Source organism: Lemur catta, chromosome 18, assembly GCF_020740605.2.
Source record: "Lemur catta isolate mLemCat1 chromosome 18, mLemCat1.pri, whole genome shotgun sequence".
NCBI classification, from domain to species: domain Eukaryota; kingdom Metazoa; phylum Chordata; class Mammalia; order Primates; family Lemuridae; genus Lemur; species Lemur catta.
This window is the reverse complement of record NC_059145.1, coordinates 33,887,170-33,913,585: the sequence shown is the minus strand read 5'-3', so window position 1 is coordinate 33,913,585 and position 26,416 is coordinate 33,887,170. Positions and strand designations below refer to the sequence as shown.

The window sequence follows — 26,416 nt, the reverse complement described above, 5'->3', positions numbered from 1 at the left end:
AGCTCCGAGGCTGTTCTTGGCTCATGGTGATATCTAGCAAATTCCTAGAGCAGGTCTAGAAGAGGCAGGTTCAGGCACCAGAACTCTAGACTTGCCAACGTCTTGCACAGGCAAGGGGAAGAAGCAGAACAGACTTCTTGGCTCAGCCCCCTTTGCTCAGCCTCCCCAGGTGGCATCAAAGAGCCTTCTCTGGTTTCTGAAGACAGGGTTTCTTTGGTTTCTCCAGCTAGACAGGTGACAGAAGGACAGCAGGACCGAGGCCCGCCCAGACTTAGGGCTGGACCCCTAGTGAGAACTTGAGACAAAATAAGCAGCCTACTGTGTATAGGATTTTCCAATGTGTCTGGGGATGTTTATTTCTGTGGTTTTTTTTTCCCAATGGTTTCTTTACAATTAGTAGAGACACCGAAACACTGGTTGAGTCTGAACAAAGTTCAAACAGCAGCTTTCCTTCACTGAGGGCTTACTGCACGTGAGGTGCTGCGATGTGCCCTCCTCATCAGCCTTCATCACACCTGCAACGGCAGAACCAGTGCCACTGGTGACAGTGCAGAGGGGAGGAAACCCGGAGCTCAGAGAGGCAAGGTGGCCCAGCTCAGGAACAAAAGGCCCACCCTGGCATCCAGGGCTCTCGTTCTCAGTCATACTCACAAGACCACACTGCCACAGACACTCCTCGAGCCATCTAAGAGATGTGAGGGTCTGCCTTTCACTTTCATACTGAAATGAAACACTACCCTGGTAGACATGTTTTCCAAAAACGTGGAACCTGACTAATATCAAAGTAAAACAAAGAAAGAAAAGAAGGAAAGGAAGCAAAGGAGGATAGAAAGGAAAGAAAGAAAGAAAATTCCATATGAGTAAACCTTGAGTTAGATATCTGAAATTAGTTTCAAAGTATCCAATACATATCTGAACTTCCTTTTGGATGGCCATGTTAAAAAATATTGGTGCACCAACTGTGCCTAAGGATGCTGATATTATCTTTTATATTTTTATAAGTATGTAGTACAAGACAATGCCTGATACAGAAGACAACTGTAAAACAGTATTTAATGCAGAGGGAAGACACTCAGCCTGTGATTTAAGATCCCCCAAGGATCTGTTCTACCCCAGTGAAAGTAACTTATGTATCTAATGCTTTCACGGAAAAAAACAGTATCATTACTGTTTTGCAATTATTTAAAAACACTTTAAGTGAAGTGTATTATTACAACAGTAGGGGTGGTCTATTAATTGCCTGTATTTGTTTCTTCTTGATTCCAGTTACAGTTCTATTTTCCTCAACCTGTGACAATGACGAGCGGATGATTACCTGATCTGCAAGAGAAGGAAATGGCCACGGTGCGTGGTGAGTCTCTCAAGGGCTTTTACTGATTTCAGCAACAGAGCCGGGCTGCCTTTTGTGTACACTACCCCCGATCACCCAGCCACCAGGCCCTCTCCATCCCATCACTTCCACTACATGACCGTTGGAGTGACATTTCTAAGGCTCCAAACTGACCAAGTCACCTCACTATTTGGAAACCTTCCCAGGAATCCCTGTGGCCGGATCACGGGCACTTACTCGCACTCAGCACCCTTCACACGGTTTCACCGCGTGTCGGTCCTCCCAGCTCTGCTTCCCAGAGGGTAGCACTAGAATCCTACGACTCTCTTTAAGCCAGTGCCAGGCAAACGGTCTGGCATACTACAGGCAATTAGACAGGCTGACGGAAGGAAGGAGAACTCAAATGAGGGATCATCTTGGCTTCAAAGGAAGGGTAATAAAATTAAGCAGGCGTGTTAACAGCCAGAAGGTGTCAGAATCATTTGGAAAGTAAGTTGATTTGTTCTAAGCACTTGTACTATTGACTGGGCATCGATGACAAAAAAAATCAGCAAGCACTATAATGTTTTTAAGTGTTATTGATGATTCAATACTACAAAATATTTCTCCGTCAATCACAAAACTAATTTAACTGTCAGCTGCGCAGGGCCAGATGTCAAAAACATGTGTTAAAAGGCCCTAATATGCCATGATCTACTTGATTAACAACTAACTTGCAGAAATTCCAACAATGTGTTCTTGTTTTAGTCTTATTTGCATTGGCAAGCGTTCCTTGTGCACGCATCTGGCTCTGCACAGGTCTAATCTATTTGTGCTTTATCACCGGGTGGGAACTGAATTGCAGTGGCCTCCAGCTCTGCTATCTGGCTTCCTCAACTGCTTATCTGCAGTGTGGCTACAGCAAGGCTTGGCGAGACCGGCTTTATAAATACAGTGGGTTCCGTCTCTTGAGCTTCTGTGTGTCAATCCTAGAACGAAGTCATACTCAATCTTAACTCACCGAGCAGCATTATTTTTTTGCACACTCTTAATAGCTGAATAAGTTCTTGGAAATTAAAAGGAATAACACACTCCCTGAGATGCCATAATCCAAGAGAAGTGGTGAATGGTGCCTGATGGATTCTATTCGTCAGCCAAAAGACAGCAAATAATTAAATGTACGTATAAATCTATGATTTTTTATTAATCATTTCAGTTTTTCACACCATGCCTTGTTCCAAAAGTTCTGTGCAATTAAATGTGGATAAAAGTGGAACTTGTAAGGGAAAGGACATATAAAGGAGATTGTGATATTGTCAAAAGCACAGAGATCAGAAGGTTTCGGTTTGGGTCCTGTTCTATCACCTGTGACTGAGTGGCCTCGGGATAGTCCAGAGGAGGCAACAAAGTCTCAACCAAGGGCCAACTCAGACAGGGTGGCAGTAGCTTCCAGGACAGCTGGGTTGAGAAGTTAGCATGTATCACAGTTGATTAAAGATGTCTATTCAGGCCCAGAAATGGGGAATGATGCTGGACACATCCAAAATGTTCATTTCTGGGCAAATCATTTCACCTTGTTAAGCTCATTTCCCATATTTAAAATGGAAGAGCGTGGATTTAGTATTTCTCAAAGTGTAATCTTCTGAACCCTGACATCAGAATCTGTAAGCAGGCTTCAAAATCACAGGTTCCTGGGCTCCACGGGAGAACAACTGAATCAGAATCTCTAGGAAATGGGACCCAGGAATCTGTATTTTAAGAAGCTTTCTACGTGAAAAGATTATTTGGATACATCCAAAGGTGTGATACTCACTGGAATCAATACTTAAAATAAATTTTGTATTCTTTGTCTTATGATACAGACCCTTGCCAGTTCCTATTCAATGGTTTTATCTGTGCTTTTCAAATAAACTAGCATTCTGATTTGGGCACTTTTTAAAAATTCCCCCCAAATAAATTGCTCTATATTCACTTTTATTCTTCATTGCTATGAAAGGCTAAAAATCAGATGCAAATAGGGTTTAGGAAGGAATAACTCATAGGCCAAAGCCGGTGCACAGAGCTCTTTTGTTTGACTTGAGCATCATAACTTTTTAAAAATCTGAACTTGAATGTTTTGAGATAGGTCAGGGACTCTCCAGCTTGCCACAGTCACCAGTCACCCCTGCTGCACTCCACCAAACCCACTTCCCTCATTTCTGTTCCCTACCTGGCCCTTCTAGTCATCTAGCTTCTCAACTCCTCATCTGTGGTCCAGTTTCAGATGTCATGTGCCTGAGACTGCAGATCAGCAAACTGAATAATTCATTGGCAAGGCAGATCCAGAAGAGAATGAAACTTAGAGGTCAGCTAATTCAAATGTGCACTTTGAAGATGAGGCCCTGAGAGGAGAAGAGGCTCGCCCCGGTGATGCGACCACCAAGCAGTGGAGACAGTCTGTGCCGGCCACCCTCCCACAGACCTCAGCTCTCCTCCCCTGACACCCCCTTCAGCCTCAAAGGAAGCATTTAAATAAAGGGAGTTTGTTTCAGATTTGGGAATTGCTTTAGGATTTAAGCTAGAGTAAATCAAATCTTAATAGGGCCCAGAAAAAAATGATAAAATCCTGCCAAGAATTCATGACATGGAAAATTATATGGTATCTGTTTACTTCTGTGAGTTTTAAGAAAGAAATCAAGAGGTAGAAATGGGCTGACAGCACATCACCCAAAAATGCAAAAGGGACACATAATCATCAATAGCTTTTGAACCAACATCCCCCCATTTCAATTTTACAAACAAAATTACTACAGAGAGCTCTGGAAACAAATTCCTAAAAGTTGAAAAGAGAAGAGTACCTTTCTCTAACAAGTTATCTTATTAAATATTCTTATAAGTCTTCAAATAAAATCTTATAATTCTTAGAATTTAATACTAAATTTAAAATCTAACAATTTTAATAGGACCATGAAGACTTTCTGGCCACAGAATTAGGCCTCTTTTCTGTAGCTTCTATATTTTTATCGTAGAGCGCTGGTGCCCAGACCAGAGTGTACATCACAATCACCGTGGGGGCTTGCTAAGGTGCAGTTCCCAGGCCCTACTCAAGGTTCTGATTCAGTAGGTATAGATGAGGGTCTAACAATGTAGATTTTCAACAGGCACCTGCTGGTAATTCTAAAGTAGCAACAGAGTAGCCTTCTTTAGGATACACTGGCTTAGGGAAACAGTGGGACATTTAATCTAATTCCCATTCAACAAATGGGAAATTTGAGGACCTGGTTGGGGGGAGAATTATTTGCCAGGGGCACCCCGTTAGTTAGTGAGACTGGCCCCTAGATCTCCTTCCACTTGATCTCACAAACCCAGAGTTTACAGACCGTAACAGTAGGGAATAAAGGGGTTGGTGCTGCTACTACAGTATGGCATCCAAGAGGAAAACCCCATAACACCCCTTGCATTTGCGGGCAAGTCTTACAGAGTGCTGCAGAATCAAAAACGATGAGAAGGATGAAGAAAAGGAATGTAACAGACCCCTATTTTTATAAGATTTCTTTTGTTTCAAGCTGAATTTGAAAAATCGTGTTAATAACCAGGGCCTAAAAATGGCACTGACACGATACATGGACAACCAACAAATTCTGTCCCTCCTCGGAATCCCTAAAGAACTCTTACCACCACTGCTCTTGGGTACTGGCTCTTTGACACTTAGGAAGTGTTGCAAACTCAACTCAAGTGTGGTATCTACAATAGGTGCCCAGAGAATGAATGAATGAATTCAGTCAGAATGAAATGGACTAGAATCATTTTAAAAGTCAGTAAATGTCAGAATGACGTATTTGCCTAATGGAATTCACTAATTCATTCATTCTTTTATTCAAAGTAATCCTTTTAAATGTAAGTCAGAAGGAAACCCTCAGGATGTCATCCCATCCCCTTCAAAGTAAAAGCCAATTTTTAAAAATCTTTCCTCACAAGGAGACCTACTGCCCCTACTCTTCCCATCCCCTCGCACTTGTGCCCTCTGCCTAGTACGTTCCCGCTCCAGGAGGGCTCATGGCTCACCCCTCACCTTCTTCAGGTCTTTCCCCAAATGTCACCTTCCTAGTGAGCCCCTACCTGGCCACTCCACCCCAGTATTCTCTGTACCCCTCTCTGCTTTCTTTTCCTTTACAGAAATTTTACCTCTGAAATCCTCTGTATTCTATTTATTATGTCTCCTGCTCACTCCCATTAGAACCTAAATTCCGTGAAAGCCAGGATTTTCACCCATTCTCTTCTCTGCTGCAGCCCAAAGCCCACAACAGTGGCTGTCACATGGTGGGGGCTCACTCAACCAATACCCACTGAGCACACACTATGTAGGTGTTATGCCAGACACTGGGAATGGCAAGCTACTAACACACATAGGGTATGTTGCTTGGGTTTGGAGTCCAGCAGAGAAGACTAATTAATCACATAAAAACAGATGAATGAACAGTTAACATTATGACAAGAACACGGGAAAATCCATGGTGTTCATGAGAGCATAATGGATACCCAGAAAGTGTCCTGAAGAAATGATTCAGAAAACAATAATAATAGTGATAACTTATTATACCTTGTAAACACATTCCATATTTTAATGCATTTTCTCTTCAACATAATCCACTGAGGTAGGTATTATTATTATCCCCTTTTGCAAATGAAAAAACTGAGGAACTGAGAGCTTAAGTAACTTGTCCAAAGTAGTAAGTGTCGGACCTAGGATTTGAACCCAGGCAGTCTGGCTCCAAAGTCCACATTCTTGACACACAATACAACTTCCTACCAAGCTGACCTCTCAGAAGAGGAAAAATTAAATCTGCAGAGTAAAGAACATTCTCAGCTGGGTAACAGCATATGCAAATCTGGGGCAGAAGGGAACATGGTGTGCTTGAAAATCTAGAAGGCCAGCATAGCTAGAGCACAGAGAATAGGGGGAGAAGGATGCGGGATGGAGGAGGCTGGAAATGAAGGAGAGAGGGACGGAGAGAGAGGAGCAGGTGGGCAGGCGGGCAGAGAGGGGGTTGGTCAGATGAAAGCCGTATCGGACGGAGAAATGGAACCTATGGGCCAGATGGACAACTTCAGTTTCTATCATCGCAAGAGCAATGACAACCTGGTGAAAGTTTTCAAGGAGGGTCAGGGTGATGTGATCAATTTGCATGTCAAAAAGACGCCCTTGGCTGCAGTGTGCCAGGGGTAGTATGGGAGTATGAGGTCCAGCAGGGACTATAGGTAGTACGGCAAAGGGAGAAAAGAAGGCACATTTAAATGCATTTGGATCAACCCCTCCCAACCTTGTTTCCCTAAGTCTTGGTCCCCCCCGCCCCACGTTGTGGAGTTCAAGCTCACCTTCTCTGACAGAGCCTCCTCTAACGTCGCCAGCGCAGTATCTGTATTGCTGGAATCCGTCTGCAAGGACTTCACTCTGTCTTTCAGGTTGGTCAGTTGCTTGTCTTTATCCCTAAGTTGTTCTTGCAAGTTTTCAATCTAAAAATAAAGATCGCCATTTGAAATGCACACTTCATTACACATCCAGGGCCCAAATTCCTGAAATAGACTTTTTTTTTTTTTTTAGAAGACTTGAGATTATGGAAACTGTCAGCTTTACAAGATTACACTTTGACTTAGTCTTAGACTCAAGGCCATTTTCATGAGCCCCTCATTCTGCTATTTAACTTTGTATTTAAATGGTGATACGGATGAGCAGAGTATCTCCCTCTGTACAAATGCAAGCCCTTCTGACACAGGTCAGCACTATTATTTCTATGTATTTCTATCCTTTTACCAGCCTTTTAAGTCTCAAGTCCATAGACCTAAGTTTGATATGGTGAACCAGAGAAATGTTACACAGGATTAATATTAATACATTGATTAAACATTTACTGGGTCCCATTCTGTACCAAACACCGTATCAGTACACGGCAGAACCCATGTAGTCATTCACTCACTCCTTTACTCAGTATTAAACTTTGTGATATGCACGATGTTGTCAAGTGGCTGTTTCAAAGCAACCACATGAAAAGCCAAGTAGGTTATCACCAGCAGACTGTTAATGGGAAGAACTTGTGATATAAGTCAAATATAACAAGTACTAAACACTCCATTTGGCAACTAAGTCATGCGCTGGCAACCAACCAGCCACTTTCATCCACTATCTGCAGCCTGAAATAAACACGCCGAATGGCCAATTATAACGCCTGCCCAGGAACAGCAGCAAGGACCTTCTCCTGGGCATTGCGGACATTATCATTCATGTTTTTATTCTCTGCTTTCAAACCATATATTTCTTATCTAAGGATTAAAAAAAGCCCCACTACATAAACAATTTATTCGTATTAAGGGTTTTAAAATGACAAGGAAAAAAAGCAGTACAACTCTGAGATAAGTCCATTCAAAATATTTGTATTCTACACCCAGCTCTCTCAGGGAATCATTCCAAATGCATGTTTCACAATGTATGACTCAAACAATTTTTTTGATCACTTGATTTCTTTAGCATGAATCTGGAATGGCAATACAAATAATGATAGTTGGCAGTAATGAAGAGGAGGAGACAGTGACAATAACAACAGAAATGGCAGCAGATCTAGCATCATCAAAAATAGTTCTGAATGCAAAGACAATGACTCTGCTGACCCTCAATCTGGAGGACCCTCAATCTGGTCTTGGCTACTTTTTCCAATGGTTACAATGGATGTGGACTAACAGAGATGGATTTTTTCCTTCCTACCTCCTTTCTTCTTTTTTTTTTTTCCTTCTTCTGCCTTGAGACAGACATCCTAGAAACTCAGGTTATAGGTCAAACCATTTCCTTCACCAAACTGCAATGTGTTCCCATCCAGCTGCCACTGTGAGGATTCACTGTCCCCTCGTGGAAAACACAGTGACTCAAAAGGTGTGATCACCTCCAGTCAAAGCAAAGGCTTCTTCCATTCCAGACAAGTGTTTATGGGGTTACTCAACACCATAAGCAAAAATACGTGCAAGCAAGAATGTGGATGGTTTTGTGTCAGAATGATAGTAGCTATATGGAAGAAGCCAGCAGCTGAGAGGACTGACTCTTGGAGAGAGAGTGTACATTATTACTTTGAGTACACACAGGCATACATTTGTGCACATGTGTTAAAACCCATGGTGGCACTGAGCAAACTAATTAGGCCCACCTGCCCACCCTGGGAGGCAGTGCCCTGGGCAGGGGTAAGGGGACTTCCTCTCAGTATGTATCAGCCCTGGGGCAGAAGTAGGTGCTGATTTCAAGGGACTTTGGATACTGGAAATAGAGGCCAAAGAAAACTGGCTGAGTGAAACTCCCTGGGACCTCCCCTAATAGGCAGGAAGACTTGAGAAGGTTGAAGGTCAGGGGTTCCACCGGCATGCAGGCAGGGGCTGAGAGATAGAGAAACGTAGGATGCCGAAACCTTTAGACATGGAGGTGGCATATCTATTTCACATCTAAGAACCCAGCAGAAGAGCCAGTGATACCACAGGCAAGACTGACTAACACACTGGAATTGGAGACACATTTACTGAGCTAGGGATGTAACACTTTAAGAAATGCTACACAAAGATCATCAAGAATGATTCTTAAGAAAAATAGGTATAGAACATCATGGGGAATATAGTGTCTTGCATAAATGAAAAATAAATCACTAAATAGATAAATATATCTGGGGAAAAAATCATAAGAAATTTTAACCTTTGGGGAAAAGGTTTTGGGAGGAGGAAGAAGGGAACTCCCACTTTTCATTTTTGTACATTTGTGTAGATTTTCGCTTAAACTTTCTAACCATGTAGGCTTTCTTATTTTTTTAATGTCAACCAGGATTATCTAGCTGGTAAGATTATGGGCCATTTTTAGTTTATGTTTGTATATAAAAATAATAAATAACGTATATGTGAGTAAATGATAAATAATTTAATAAATAACACAAATGCCTACTTAAAACTAAACTGTCCAAGTTATCAGCAATTACAGATTTAAACCATGGCCTATTATGCATGTGTTTAAAATCATGTTTTCATACCATTTGCTAACTAAATGGAAATAGCAGAATCTTAAGAAAAAGGCAGAATATAAAACAATACAACACTAATTTTGTAAAAAGAAAAAAATTCTTAAAATTAAGAACAAAAATATACACAAAAGGAACTCACTAAAAGTTTTATGTGGCAACAGGGGGACTAATGATGTTACTTTTCTTCTCACTTTTCTGCATCTAGCAACTTGTTTTCATTGAACATAATAAATAGAATAAAAAGATATTATAAAACCTATTACAAAATATCAGAATTGTTCTTTAAGTGAGTTTTAAACAATAAGTTTTTGCTTTTTAAAAGGACTCCTTTGCAGGAGAAAATGTTCCTTTGTTATGCCAAAGAGGATCAAATTCTTAAAATTTAAATTTAGGAGACGGCAGAGAATGTAAAATTCAGTATCTTTTAAAAAAAATATTGCACCGTTTTCCCATGTTCACAAATTGTTATGACATTTAAGAGAAAAATGTTTGGAACCTTTTTCTTTAAAGGGTGAGGTTGTACAAGGTTCGAATAGTAGGAATCAGAAAATAAGCAAATTGAAAACAAGTATTAGGATGGAGAGGTTTGGGGTGGAAAGCGAGGGGTTTTTGAGAAATCTCACACGTTGCAAAAATGGAATCCACTTTAGCAACACAGACAACTCACTGGTCACTGTGACAATAAAGTAAGAGGTGGCCTGCACACGGGGCTGGAGAGAAACCCTGCCCTTGCCTTTGACCGGCCTTTCAGTCATGGCTGGGCAGATTCAGAAGCAGTCTGTCCTGCGGAAGCAACATTGTGCCTTCCAAGGCAGCACCCTGGAGAGGGGGTGAGAGTGGGAGGAGCGCAGGCCCTGGAGGTCACCCGACAGCCCTAATCCTGATAGCTTTAAGCTGCTTCTGAAGCTCTGCCCAAAAGCTAATGGGGCCCTTAACTCTGGGCTTGCCAAGCCTGAGGAACGCCAGTGCCCAGAGGGAGCACTGTTGTGTGTTTTCACACAAGTACAGTCCCCAGCACAAAGGCAGTCATTGACTAACAGCCACAGCCCCCTTGACTCCATATTTGCTCTTCTTCCAATTTGGTCTCCGTGTTGCAGCCAGAGTTACCTTCCTAAGACGCAGATCTAATTACACAACTTCCTCCCTTAGACTCCTTTAACAGCTCCCCATTGCCTCCCAAATAAAGCCCAAACTCCCTGATATCACGCATAAGGCCCTCCAAGAGATGGTCCATGTGGTCCTCTACCATCCCCTGCCAAACCACTCCTACTAGCTCCTGGGACCAGGCTCTCTTTATGCCGTCCCCATCTTTGCCTATCCATTTCCTCTGCTTGGAACACTCTTTCCACCCCAATTTTTCACCTGTTCAAGTCCTACTCAAAGCTTTAATATCAGTGCATTCCTTGCCTCCTCCAGGATTCCTTCTCTGAAGCCACCACCACCACCCCCAAACCAGGTTGAGTCTCCTAATCTGCATTTTTCTCACACTATTAAATTTGCCTTTTTACCTATCTATCTCCACAATGGTGAGCTCAGTTAAGACAAGAGCTCTATCATACTCACTGCAGTACCTACATGTGCTGGCAATACCACATATTAACTTATTGAATGAATGAAAGAAGGAAGGAAGGAAGGAACCAAAGGAAGGAAGGAAGGAAGGAACCCTGAAACAGAAGTGTCTTGTGAAAAAGAAAAATACCCCAGTAGATGATGGCTGAGTCCCTTCAGTTCTAGGATTCTACAAAGAAGAACTTAAAAGTGATGGACAAGGTCTACATATAGTCTAAAACAGAGGACCTAACATGCTTAGGCGTAGTTATAATTTCAAATACTATCCTCCAAAGGTATCTTTTTGGTTATTTTCATTATAAAATTCTGAAATTCAGTTACTAATAAAGTTTCTTTACTCCATAAGCTTCTTTTCTTTTCTTATCTCTGGAGTCTGTGTTATCCACACCTAGGGTATCCATTAAAGTTATTAGGCTAAAGCAACAGGAACAACTCAGTCTGATTTAAGCAAAAAACAGGGAAATTCAAAAAACTGCTAGACAGGCTGGAGAACAAGGGTCAGGGAAAATAGCCCAGAATGGTGCTCAAAGTTTTGATACAACTGGTCTAGTGCAGATGCTGTCGCCCCAGCTGCTAAATACTAGACACTGAGGCTTACAGTATAGACCCAGTTGCAACTGATCACTGGACACCACCACTAGCCCTGCAATTGTGCTGCCCCATGGCCTTGACCTTGCAGTCACTGCAGCAGAGAGTGTCCCTTCTATGCCCAACATCCCAATGACTCTGGGCAGGGACATCTAATGAGCAGAGCCTGAGAAAGGCACACAGCCCAACTGTAAGGGAAGCTGAGAAACCAAGTGCTGGCATTTTCACCATCAAAAGTGAGATACCCTTTATAAAAGCAGAAGAAAGTTCAGAGTCTCGGTGGCCAAAAAAAATGACCCATATCCACATCACCTTAGGGGGAACTCTGGTGTCAGCTCCTGAAGCAGCAAACTGCACCACCCTGGAAAAATTACTCTGAACTCTCTCTCTCTCAAGTTCCTACAGACTTATAAGGCTAGGCCTTCTCCAAATATGGTCCATGCAACTCTTTGTTAACAGTCTGTGATAACCATAGAAATTGAGAGTGTTTGCATATCACTCCAATATTCAAGAACATGATCCATGGTCTCGTCACCATGAGCAGCATATAGACAAGTTTGGGTGTCGCTGAACTCATGTGTCACAGGTGGCCAGAACCACACAGATTATGTACACAGTTGAATCGCATATTGTTTCATGATATGTTGGAAATTTTTAAAAAAAGAAAAAGGTTGCTTGGGAAGCATAAAATTATAGGTCTACTAATCTCTCACACTCCTTCAGAAATACCTTTTGCAGAGAGCCAAGGATGCTCTCTGAGCGGAAAAGGCAAAGCTGGTTGCTAGTACAGGGTCTACTAAACCACTGATTTAACACAAAGATTTAAATCAACCCATCGTATTAATTTTCTATAACTGCATAACAAACTGCCACAAATTTAATAGCTTCAAACAACATAAATTAGTATCTCACAGTCTATAGATCAGAAGTCTGGGAGGGCCTAATTGGTTTTTCTGCTGAGGGTCTCACAAAGCTAATATCAAGGGGCCAACTGGGCTCAGTTCTCATCTGTAATTTGGAGTCCTCTTTCAAGCTCATTCAGATTGTTGGCATTCAGTTCCTTGCTGGCTGCCAGGGGGGTTGCTCTCAGCTTCTGGAGGCCGTACAAAGGCCATTGCCACACGGCCTTCCTCCCTCTTCAAAACTAGCAACCAAGCATTCCTTGTATGTCAAATCCCCCTCCTGCTTTGGGTCCCTCTGTCTACCCTATGCCTGACCTCTAGCCCCAGATTTACAGTGCTCTTGTGACTAGGTCAGGCCCTCCCAGATCATCTCCCTTTTGATTAACTCAAAGCCAACTGAGCAGTGACCTTGATTACATCTGCAAATTCCCTTTTGCATAAAACATAACCTAAACTTAGACATAATGCCAGGGGTCACATATCATGGGGCCATCCTAGAATTTTGCTTATTATACTCATAGTTGTCACCTGGAATAAAAACATGTTAGTCTTTTAGATCCCCTAAATAGAGGATTGTGCAAGAGGAACTTATCCAAAACTGAGGAAGTAATTCTAGTGGGATGTGTGACATTTTAACATGGTATTTCTGATGCAGCCATTTTTACATGGCCAAAAGATAAAAATAAAACAAGCTTTCAGCTTATAAAAAAGTTAGTAAGTACTACATGCAGCACTCCTCCTCACTCTGTTTCATAAACCTATCTCCATCCTTGAGCAACACTGGTTCTCAGCATTAAGGTCTAGAATGAAGGTTCAGGGTCCCTGCTTTAATGAAGTAACTGTTTAGACAAAGCTGTATGTATCTGTCCCCAGCCAAAAAGCAGCCTCAAAACTTCCAGCTAGTATAGCAATGTCATGGTGATGATGGTAATAATAATAATGCTTAATTCTGTTAAGTGATTCCTACAAGCCAGAGACTGGCATTCTTCTTCTTCTTCTTCTTTTTTAATTGACATTTTGAGATAATTGAGATTTGCATGCAGCTATAAGAAATAATGCAAAGAGATCCCTTATACTTTTTACCTAGTTTTTTCTAATTGTAACATCTAGTATAACTATAGTATAATATTACAACCAGGGAATTGACATTGATACAATCCAAGGACCTTATTCATATACCACCAGTTTTATATGCACTCATATGTATGTGTACATGTATTTAGTTCTATGCAATTATAGTACATGTGTAGATTCACGTGACCACCATCAAAGTCAAGACACAGAAAATTCCATCATCACAAAGACCCCTTGTGTTGCTCTTTTATAACTGTACACACTTCCCTCCTGCCTCTGCCCTCATCCCTAACCCCTGGCACTCATTAAACTTTACTCTATTTCCATAATTTTTTCATTTCACAAATATTACATAAATGTAGTCATATAGCTTTTCTCATTCAGCATAATGCTGTGGAGATCCATCCAAGTTAAGTTTATCAACAATGTATTCCTTTTTATTGCTAAGTAAAACTCCATGGTATGGATATACCAGCTTGTGTAACCATTCACCTGCTGAACAACATTTGGGTTGTTTTCAGTGTGGGCTATTACTAGTAAACTACTATGAAGTTTATGCAAACGTTTTTTCTGTGAACATGAGTTTTCATCTCTCTGGGATAAATGCTACCAGAGTGCAATTGCTGGGTCATATGGAACGTCCTCATGCACCCAGGTACAAGACTAGGCAGCCTGAGGACTCCAAAAGCAAGCCTGCCCACACACCGTATGCCATGAACCTCTCAAAAATCTCTGGACAGGCTTCCAGGTGAAGGTCTTTCCCTAGTGAATCCAGTCTGTAAAGACGAGAGAAAGTACCTACTTTTTCAAATATGCAGACAAAAACTGCAAATCCACAAGGGACATGAATAATCAGAGAAACTTGATACCACCCAAGGAACAAAATAAAGCAATAGTAATGAACCCTAAAGAAATAGAGAAATGAAAATTGCCTGAATTCAAAATAATCATCCTTAAAAAGCTCGGTAAATGACAAGAAAACAGAACACTAAACAAAATTAGAAAAACAATATATGAACAAAACTAAAGTTCAACAAATACACAGAAACCATAAAAAAGAAAAAAAATATTCTGGAGCTAAAGAACATAGTGACTGAACTGAAAAATTCCGTAAAGAGCCTTGTTACAGTTTGATTTCTTTGGACCCTTCAAATCTCATGTTGAAATCTGATCCCCAATATTGGAGGTGGGGTCTGATGGGAGGTGATTGGGTCATGAGGGCACATCCCTCATGAATGTGGGTGCCATCCTGGTGGTAATGAGAGAGTTCTAGCTCTATTACCTCTCATAAGAGCTGGTTGTTTAAAAGACTCTGGCACCTCCCTCATTTCCCTCTTGCTATGTGATTTCTGTACACACTGGCTCCACTTCACCTTCCACCATGAGTGGAAACAGCCTGAAGCCTTTAACAGAAGCAGATGCTGACACCATGCTTCTTGTATATTCTGTAAAATCCTAAGTCAGATAAACCTGTTTTCTTCATAAATGATCCAGCCTTAGGTATTCCTTTATAGCAACACAAATGAAGACTAAGACAAGCTTCAACAGTAGACTTAATCAAGCAAAAGAAAGAATCAGCAAACTCAAAGGTAGGTCATTTGAAATTACCCAGTAAAGGAACAAAAAGGAAAAAAAAAATAAGAAAGCCTATAGGACTTACGGGACACCATCAAGCAAACCAATATACACCTTATGGGAGTCATATAAGTAGAGAAAGAGAAAGGGACAGAAGACTATTTAAGAAATAATGAGAGAAATTTCCCAAACCTGGAAAGGGAACCCCAAATAGATTAAATAGAAAGAGAGCTTCACTGAGGCATAGGATCAAATTCTCAAAAGTCAAAGGAGAGAATTTTGACAGTAGCAAGAAAAAAGTAACTCATCATGTATAAGGTAACTTCCTTAGGACAATCAGTGGATTTCTCAACAGAAACCTTGCAGGCCAGGCCAGGCCGTGTACCAAGCACCTATATTTTCAGCTAATTAGGAGGCTGAGGTAGTAGGATCATTTGAGCCTTGGGGTTCAATTCCAGCCTAGGCAACATAGTGAGACCTCATTTATAAGGAAAAAAAAAAAGAAAGAAGGAAAGAAACTTTGCAGGCCAGGAGAGAGTGAGATAACTATATTATATTCAAAATGCTGAAAGAAAAGAAAACTGTCAACCAAGAATACTATACTTGGCAAATCTGTCCTTTAGAACAGGGGTCCCCAACCTATGGTGAACTGTATAATTATTTCATTATATATTACAATTTAATAAAAATAGAAATAAAGTGCACATAAATGTAATCTGTTTGAATCATTATAAAACCATTCCCAGCTTCCCCAGTCCATGGAAAAATTGTCTTCCATGAAAATGACCCCTGGTACCAAAAAGGCTGGGGACTGCTGCTTTAGAATGAAAGAGAGATAAAAACATTCCCAAACATAAGCTGTGGGATTTTATCATCACTAGACTTGCCTTAAAAGAAATGCTAAAGGGAATTCTTCAAGTAGATATGAAAGGATGCTAACTAACAACATGAAAATACATAAAAGTGTAAAATTCACTGTGAAGGTAAGAATATAGTCACACTCAGGTTGCTCTAATACTGTATGGTAGAATATAAATCACTTTTCAGTCTAGTATAAAAGTTAAAAGACAAAAGAATTAAAAATAACTATAGCTATAATAATTTGTTAACTGATATACAACACACAAAAAATGTAATTGTGACATCACTAATTAAAATGTGTCAGGAGAAGTTAAAGTGTAGAATTTTAGGTTCTTATCAGCTTAAAACAGAGTATTATAACTACAAGATATTTCATATAAGCTTCATGGTAACCACAAAGAAAGACCCATAGTTCACATACAAAGGATAAAGGAACTAAAGCATACATTACAAAGAAAAATCACCAAATCACAAAGCAAGTTATCAAGAAAGAAAAAAAGGAACAAAGAATCTACAAAGCAAAAAAGAATTAACAAAATGGCAGTAGTAAGTTCTTACCTGTAAATAATTAATTTAATTTAAATGTAAGTAGATTGAATTATCCAAGCAAAAGACACAGTGTCTAAATTGATTATTTAAAAAGAAAAAAAATAAGACTCAACTATATGCTCACTACAAAACCTCACTATAGCTTAAAGGACAAACATATGCAGAAAGTGAAGAGATGGTAAAAGATATTCCATGCAAACAGTAACCAAAAGAAGAGAGGGGGTGGCTATACTTACATCAAACAAAATAGATTTTTTAAGTTAAAAGCTGTCATAAGAGACAAAAATCTCATTATATAATAATAAAAGGGTCAATTCATCAAGAGGGCTTAGCAATTATAAATATATATATGCAATATCACAACACCTAAATATATTAAGCAAATATAAACAAAAATGAAGGGAAAAATAGAGAGCAATACAAAAATAGCAGGGGACTTCAGCACTCCACTTCCAACAATGGATAGATCATCCAGGCAGAAAATCAATAAATGAACATCAGATTTGAATAACACTACAGACCAAATGGACCTAACAGACATACAGAGAATATTCCACCCAAACGCAGCAGAACACACACTCTTTACAAGTGCACGTGGAACATTCTCCAGGATAGATTATATCTTGGGCCACAAGATAAGTCTTAACAAATTTTAAAACACTGAAATCGTAAGAGGCCGGGCGCGGCGGCTCATGCCTGTAATCCTAGCACTCTGGGAGGCCGAGGCGGGAGGATCGCTCAAGGTCAGGAGTTTGAGACCAGTCTGAGCAAGAGCGAGACCCCCTCTCTACTAAAAAAATAGAAAGAAATTATCTGGACAACTAAAAGTATATAGAAAAAATTAGCTAGGCATGGTGGCGCATGCCTGTAGTCCCAGCTATTTAGGAGGCTGACACAGGAGGATTGCTTAAGCCGAGGAATCTGAGGTTGCTGTGAGCTAGCTGACGCCACAGCACTCTAGCCAGGGCAAAAGAGCGAGACTTTGTCTCAAAAAAAAAAAATAAAGAAAGAAAGAAATCATATCAACTATCTTTTCCAACCACAATAGTATGAAACTAAAAATCAATAACAGGAGGAAAATCAGAAAATTAACAAATATGTAAAAATTAAACAACACACTTCTGAACAACCAATGGATCAAGAAATAAATCAAAAGGGAGATTTTTTAAAATCCTAAGACAAATGAAAATGGAAACACAACACATTAGAACTTATGGGATGCAGCAAAAGCAGATTTAAGAGAAAAGGTTATAGTGATAAATACCAACACTATACCTCAAGTAACTAGAAAGAGAGGAACAAACTAAGCCAAAAGTTAGCAGAAGGAAGGAAATAATGTAAGACTGAAGGAGAAACAAATGAAATGGAAACTAGAAAAACAACAGAAAGATGAATAAAATGAGTTGGTTTTTTGAAAAGATATATAAAATTGATAAACCTTTAGCTAGACTAAGATTAAAGAAGACAAAAATAAATAAACTTATAAAGGAAAGATGAGACATTATAACTGATACCATAGAAATAGAAAAATTATTACTATGAGAAATTATATGCAAACAAATTGGATAACCTAAAGAAATTGATAAATTCCTAGAAAGATAAAAACTACTGAGACTGAAACATGAAGAAACAGAAAATCTAAACAGACTACTAATAAATAAGTTGATAAAAGCAGTCAGTAGTCAAAAATTTCCCAGAAAAGCCCAGAACCCAATTGTTTCAAACGTGAATTCTACCAAACATTTGAAGAATTAATGCCAATCCTTCTCAAACTCTTCCAAAAAACTGAAAAGGAGGGAACATGCTATGGCCTCAGTGTATCCATCAAAATTCCTATTTTGGAAATTTAATCCCCAATGCAACAGTGTTGGGAGGTGTTTAGATCATGAGGGCTGCACCCTTGTGAATATATTAATGCTATTACAAAAGAGCTTAACAGGGAGTTTTATCCTTTTTGCCCTTTTGTCTTCTGCTTTCTAAGAACACAGAATTCCTCCTCTTTGGAGGACACAGAATTCAAGGTGCCATCTTGGAAGCAGAGAAGAGCCCTTACCAGATTGCCAGTACCTTGGTTTTTGGGCTTCCTACCTTTCAGAACTTTGAGAAATAAATTTCTATTCTTTAGAAATTACCCAGTTTCAGGTATGTTGTTATAACAGTGCAAACAGACTAAGACAGAACACTTCCAATTTCATTTACAAGGTCAGCATTACCCTGATACCAAAGCCAGAAAAGAACACTACAAGAAAAAAAACTAAAGGCCAATATCCACGATAAACATAGATGCAAAAATCAATAAAATACTAGCAAAAAAAAAAATTTCAACAATGCAGCAAAAGGTTCATACATCATGATCTAGTGGGATTTATCCCTGAGATGTAAGGATGCTTAACATATGCAAATCAATAAATATACCATGTTAACAGAATGAAGAATAAAAATCATAGAATCATCTCAATAGATGCAGAAAAAGTACTTGATGAAATTCAATATCCTTTCATGATAAAAAAATTTTCAACAAATTAGGAATTAAATGAATGCACCTCAACATAACAAAGGTCTTAGATGACAAGCCCACAGCTAACTACATATTCAGTGATGAGAAGCTGAAAGCTTTTCCTCTAAGGTCAGGGACAAGACATGGATGCCCACTCTTGCCACTTTTCCATATAACACTTGAAAGTCCTACTTAGAGCAATTAGGCAAGAAAAAAATAAATAAAATATATCCAAATCAGAAAGTAAGAAGCAAAATTGCCTCTGTTTGCAGATGACATGATATTACATATGGAAAACCTTAAAGACTCCAGCAAAAACCTGTTAGAACTAATCAACAAATTCAGTAATATTGCAGGATAGAAAGTCAACATGCACACTCCGTAGCTTTTCTGTCTCTAACAACAAAGTATCTGAAAAAGAAGGCAAGAAAACAATCCCATTTACAATAGCTAAAAAAAAAAATAAACATGATATTCAGCAATAAATTTAACCAAGGAGGTAAAATACTTACACAATGAAAAGTATAAAACACTGATGAAAGAAATTGAAGACGATACTAATCAATGGATAGCAATGCCATGTTCATGGACTGGGAAAATTAATGCTGTTAAAATGTCCATATGACCTAAAGCATTCTACAGATTCAATGAATTCTCTATCAAAATTCCAATGGCATTTTTCACAGAACAGAAAAAAGCATCCTAAAATTTGTATGGAACCACAAAAGACCCTGCATAACCAATGTAATCTTGAGCAAAAAAACAAATCTGGAAGTATCATGTTACTTGATTTCAAAATACATAACAAAGCTACATTAATCAAAACAATACTTGCACAAAAACAGAGAGATATATAGACCAATGGAACAGAATAGAAATCCCCAAAATAAATCCATGCATTTATGTTGAATTTATCTTTCAAATTGCCACACACACACAATGAGGGAAAGGCAGTATCTTCAATGAATGATACGGGGAAAATTTGATATTCACATACAGGAGAATGAAATCGGACCCTTATTTCATAATACATACAAAAACCAACTCAGAATGGATTAAAGACTTACGTGTAAAACCTGAAACTGTGAAACTTCTAGGAAAAAAGGGAAAAAATAGGGAAAAATATTCGTGACATTGATCCATACAATAATTATTTTATACAACCCCAAAACCACAGGCAGCAAAAAGAAAAACAGACAAATGAGATTGCCCAAATTACAAAGCTTTTGCACAGTAAATAAAACAGACTTTGAGTACCATGACACATTATTATAATTTTTGCTTTAGCCATCAAATATGATTTAAGAAACTCACAAAAAGAGGGATAGTCTATTTTATCTATAGTTCATATAGTCTGATATTATTTACCCCAATTTATTTCACATTCCACTACCCTTCCCTTTGTAAAGTTCCAATCTTTCATCTGTTATCATTTCCTTTCTGCCTGGAGAGCTTCCTTTAGCCATTTTTAAGGGTAGATATGTATCTACTAGTGAAAAATATTCATCATTTTTCCTTGTCAGAGAACTCATTTCCCCTTCATTTCTGAAGGGCAGTTTCACCAGATAGGGAGTTTGTGTCTGACATGTTCTTTTGTTCTGCGCCTGAAAAACATTGGGCTAATTTCTTTTGGCCTCCATGGTTTCAGATCAGAAATCCACCATCATTTGAATTAGTGTTCCCCCAGTAAGTGTTGAGTCATTTCTCTCTGGTTGCTTGAAGACTCACCTTTACTTTTCCAAGGCCTAACTGTGACGTGTCTTGGTACACATTTTGGGGTGGGGGTGGAGGAGTGGCTATCCTATTTGGGATATACTCATCTCTTTCAATCTGTAGGTTTGTATCTTTTGCCAAATTTGGAAAGTTTTCAGCCATTACTTCTTCAAAAACTTTTTCAACTCCATATTCTTTCTCTGCTTCTTCCTGAATTCTGAAGATAGGAATGTTACATCTTTTGTTTTACAGATGCTTGAGCTTTGTTCATTTGATTTCCAGTCTATTTTTTCTGTGTTGTTCAGATTTTTTAAGTTCTATTGATTTGTCCTCAAGTTCACTGATTCTGTCTTCTGTCATTTCCACCCTACTGTTCAGTTCTTTCAGTGAGGTTTTCTATTTTTTTCAAGGGAATTTGTAATTACTTACTCATTCGATTGCTTTAAAATTTTTGTCAAATGATTCTAATATCTGATTCATTTCAACTGTCTTTCCTCATTAAAATTGTGATCTTTCTTCTCTTCTTGGATGGGTTTCTTGGTATAGTGGGTGATTTTCTTGACATGACAGGTGATTTTATATTGTATCCTGAACATGTGGATGTGTGTTTAAGACATGGGTTTTCCCCCCTATTTATGTCTTCTATTTTAGTAGGCAGTCACCTGTTTGGGTTTAGCATGTGGGTTCCTCCTGACCTCCCTGAGTTGCTGACATCACTGCTAGGGGAAGAGAGGTTCTCTGCTACCAAGGGGTTTGGGGCTGGAGATAAGGTTGAGCTGCCCCAGCTCTGCTAATGGAGCTGCCATGGCAGTTTGGGCCCGCCTCTTCTGGCAGGTGTGAAATGGGGAGAATGGTTGGCCTGAGGGAGGGCTCTGTTTGCAACATTTGTGTGCAGACTGGGCCATCACAAAGTTCCAGCCGGGCTTCCCCTTTCCCACTCCTTTGGTCAGAGAAAGCACACATTCCCTTCCTTCCTGCCTCTCTTATTTCTTTCCTCATTGTCTCCCTCCTTTCCTTCCTTCCTTCCTTCCTTCCTTCCTCCTTCCCCTCCTCATTGTCACCATTCTTTCTTTCCTTCCTTCCTTCCCTCCATCCATTCTTGTCAGCAGTTCAGGGTCATAGGGCTGTCCAGTGGTCAGCCAGAGATATATGGGGGATAGAAAGAAAACCCAGGGAACTCGCCATGATGACTTTCTTCAAGTCCTGAGGTCCCTAGCCAATTCACTTTCTTCTTTCTTACCTTTTAGAATCCTTTTATGACTATCTGTCGGATTCTTTCGAGGTATTTAATGGTATAATATTTAGAGGGACAGAGCAAGTAAAAGTGAGTTTATACCATCTTGTCTCAGAACCTGGAAGCCACAAAATGCTTTTTAAAAACGGATTGTTTCATTTACTCCTAAAAAATCCTATTACTGTTTTAAAATGAAAAGCAGCAAAGTAACTTATTTAAGGTGACCTAGCAAATGGATGATGAAGTGAGGGTTTATACTCAGACTATCTCTGGAGGGCCCAGCTCCTCCTTCAGCCTCCCCATGACTACCCTAGGGGCTTTTGAGAGCAGGCACTCTCTGCCCCCTTCCTGCACCAGCACACACAGGGACCCATTCCTGAAGGGAACCAAAGTCTAGCTGGGGAATTAAGCGGTCTGTAAAACCCGATCTTCCATTTGAGAGTCACTCCGAAATGGCAAAAAAGCTACACAGGAAATAAATTCAAATAAACTCAAACCAACTCACTGTGTTAGTAACTATTCTGTTGGCCAAAATATTAATACTAAACACAAAATGAAGAAGTGGACCTGCCCGATACCACTAACAACTGAATTTCCTACATGAGGGTGGCCCACAGTAGATCCTCAGTAAGTATTCCCTGCCTGAAAGCAAAATGGACCAGCCATTTTAAACACTGGATGAAACTTGGCTCAAATTACCTCCTGCCAGACAGTGTTTCGGAGAACAAACAACCACATCATGACACCCTGTGGAATATCTGAGATACTACACCATGCAAGCTCTACCAAAGCCCACATTCAAATGGACAGACGGAAAGCAAAAAAGAAAACAGCTCCCCAAAGTGCATAATCAATATTTAAAGGTCTAGAATGCTCTTTTATCGTCAGCAGTCTGACTCCGATGGATAAGGCACTCTAAAATAAGTGCCTGCTTCCCGTGCTCAGTGCTTATCTGAATTCCAGAGCATTTATATGATTTCCTTTCTCTTAAAACTAATTTTAAAATGTGATCCAAACCCCTAACCAATACAGCATGTTCCCAAATAGTATGGAATCTTGTGTAATTTTTCCTTTAGACATAAAATAAATAGGGAGCAAATTTAAAACATCCCCAAATTGTTGCAAAACGAAACATCCTGAAAAAATCCAATGATTAAATGACAGGAAAAGTGAAAGGGAGCTTCGAGAAATATTCGTGATGTAAAAATATTAATAAGTGACTGCTGCAGACAAGATCTTCATGGTTTGCTAACCATGTCTAAACTTAGTGAGAGTATGGCAGGGTTGCTAAGAGGTCTAAGAGCCTCCAAAAAGGAAAAACTCCTAATATCATGTAAACTCATTTCTTCTGGACGTCATGATAGTCAGGAAGAAAATTTATTTTTGTTTCCTTTCCATATAAACACCTGAAAACTCATCAAATTTAGTATGCAAAATATTCCTATTTTTGAATATTTTGTATCCCCCCAATTAAAACAAAAAGTATACACAAAGGAATCATTGTTTGCAAAAGAAGTACATTTGGACCACATTGAACAGAAAACGATTAAGAATTTTTGATGACACTATACTTTTATAAGAAAAAGTCATAGCTATATATGTTATGTAGCTTTAGGATAAAGTTTCAACCATGCATACACCTTTCATTTTCATGAAATTCTGTATTTATTCCATAGTATCTATTATGAGAAAATTGGTCTGCTTATTGGAACACACAAGACACTCAAAAGAAAAGAGGAATTAAAAAGGAAATAAGACAAATGGAAAAAGTACCTTATAAAATCTTTAAAATCTCCTGAAAACCATATATAGATGACTGTGATTCTGAGAAATATATAACTAATCTTCTGCAGATTTTCATTGATACATATTCTTTTCATACTTACACAATCATTTTCCACTAATTCTATTCTAAACTTAAAATTTAGTTGACAAGATACTACCAGCCTTTCACGCTTGCTTTGTTGCTATTTAATTCCTAGGCTACAATTCAATTGCAACTAACTTTAAAACTTAAGTGCATCATCTAATCTTTGACCATTTAAATAATGTATATTTTAGCAATTAAGATATGCTGTTAAGATCACACACAGAAAAAATCATTAAACTCTTCAGGGATAAAAGTCTTTTCTTGTCCACACACTGTCAATAAACAAAGTGCTAATCTTGTCACTTTTTTGGCCACTGTCTCAGGAATGCTTCTTAAGTACTCAAAGGATTAAATTAAATCTCACCTGCAGACAGGCTTTACAATTCAGCTGAAAACCTAGTTCTCAAAGGAAAATTACTTTCATTATCTTAAGTTAAAACCAAATATTCTGTCCTCTGGAATTTGCAGGAAAAGAGCAGCATCAAAGAAAACAATTCACTTCAAGAGAGTTTGTTCATCAAGACCCTGTCTAAAAGAATTACTTAAAGGAGAATTCGTTTTAGAAAATATTTTCTCAAGGTCATTCTAAGACAGCTATAAAACTGTGTTATTTAAATTACTTCAAGTTGACACATTTTTGCAATTTTGACTGTGTTCTTGGGGTTTTAACATTTTTTTAAAAACAAAATTATTTTATGTATAGTCCTTGTTTTGAATTCTAAATTTGGCTATGGTCTTTTACTTTTTTAAGAGATTGTATAATTTTATGAGCTAAACATCTGAAACCTACAGAGGGAATAAAAAGAAGAGATTTACTGCCTTTGAGTTCAAAAATGAAATAATAGAAGAAACTAAATTTGAGATTAAAGGTATGTATTCATTTGGGGGAAAATGACAGCACTTTAGTACTCAAGAAACTATTTTCCAATGTAAAGTACTCTATCTATGCTCTTTAATTTAATTTAAGAAATACTTAATAGGATAAAATACTCACATTGCAGAAATTTTTCTCCTAAGAACAGATAGCATTTCAAAAAGTTCCCCCACCATGTTATTATAAGAGTCACCGGGGGCAGGATTAGGACGTGGTTCATTTTGGGGCTCTTGCATCTACTTCCTAAATAAACAAATCCTAACTCTCTCTCCCCAAATCAAATACAAACCCAGACGAGGGACAGGGAGATGAACTACTAGACTGAAAAATAGAAACATTATGTCAAAGCACCCTACATCGTTATTTGCAGACAATTTATTTTGTTATTGCTTAGTATCCTTCATGCTAAATGTTCTGTCCCCTACAGCAAATGTTCCATTTCAAAAACATAGTAACATGTGCTGGAAACAGAAACCAAAGCAATAGTTCTGGTGGCTATAGAATGTATTTTGTGGTAGATTAGAAAACTGCACATTAATGAAGCTCAGTATGTATGAATTTCACTATCAATATAATCTATAAAATAACCCAACAGTATATTAGAATTCTTTTTTAATTGTTATAAAGCTTTATGAAATAGAGGTTAAAGTGTATTTTATCCTCATTCGGCTATCTCTAAAAGAGGGCTCTGTGAACATGCAAGAATTAAAGGCAATATTTGCAAATTCACTTTTTATTTTCATTTTATTAACAGAAACATGAAGAAGTGCAAATGAACAGCAACATTTCTGCAATTAGGTGTATAAGCATGACTTGTCAAAAGATCATTCTCTTAATATTTTTTTTCTTTGATTTGTACGTTTGATTCTTTACAATGTGTTTTACCTACAATGTGTTTTACTTACACTTGGCAAGACTCACTCCAGCCTTAACCTTGCAGAGCCCAGTTTTGAATGGCCCTAGCAGGACCTCAAAGATGAATCCTATCTGTGCCCCAATTCCCCTTCACTTCAGATGGATTTCTTTAGGAATGTATAATCCTACCTGTCATTCTGACTAAAGCCACAGTGTTGTGTCTGAGCTTCACCAATGTTATACAGTAACTTTGAGCATCTTTAACATTTATCTCAAATATTTTGGAAACTAAACATGAAAGGACCTCTGGAGATGAGGAATTTGCATGAGGTGAAGGTCAAATCCCTTCTCAAGAATTTTTTGCGACACAGTGAGTTATGTTCTTCATTGGAACAAAGGGGTGGGTGGACATAAAGCCCTCAAGAATGTAATTCAGCAACCTCTGAGAGGCACTAGCATCCAAGTGTGATTTACACAACTAAATACAGTCAGGGGTCCTAAAGACATCATCTATTCCTATCACTCACTGTGTTGTGATGAATCATACATCTGCAAAGAAAACACCCCTCAATTATTAAAATATAAAAATTATATAAAATAGTGTGGCTTACAATTTGATTGCATACAAGAATCAGCTGAATACCTGATAATGCAGATTCCCAGGCCTCCACCCAGAGGTGCTGATTCAGTAGGTCCAGGGAGAGGTTTGCAAATCTGCATGCTTAACAAGTGCTAGAAGTCATTTTGATATTGCAGTCCATGGACCAAAGCTTTAGAAACACTGGCACTAAAACATTTTTACATCAAACTGAGTGTGAAAAATAATAGTTACTCCCCATTTCTCTCTCAACCACCTTCTTCAAGAAACACTGCCAATAGTCTCCCTTAGTCTCTAGTAACTGAGCTTATTTTTCAAAGGACTGAG

The 26,416-nt window shown here is 38.8% G+C and overlaps 1 protein-coding gene across 1 annotated transcript in view; it reads right to left on the bottom strand.

The window, feature by feature from the left end:
- Nucleotides 1-26,416, bottom strand: part of ERC2 (ELKS/RAB6-interacting/CAST family member 2) — a 421,277-nt gene that overhangs the window by 17,837 nt on the left and 377,024 nt on the right. The window contains exon 8 of the mRNA XM_045530462.1: nt 6,665-6,802. Coding sequence (XP_045386418.1) covers nt 6,665-6,802 — 138 coding nt within the window. The remainder of the gene's footprint in view (nt 1-6,664; nt 6,803-26,416) is intronic.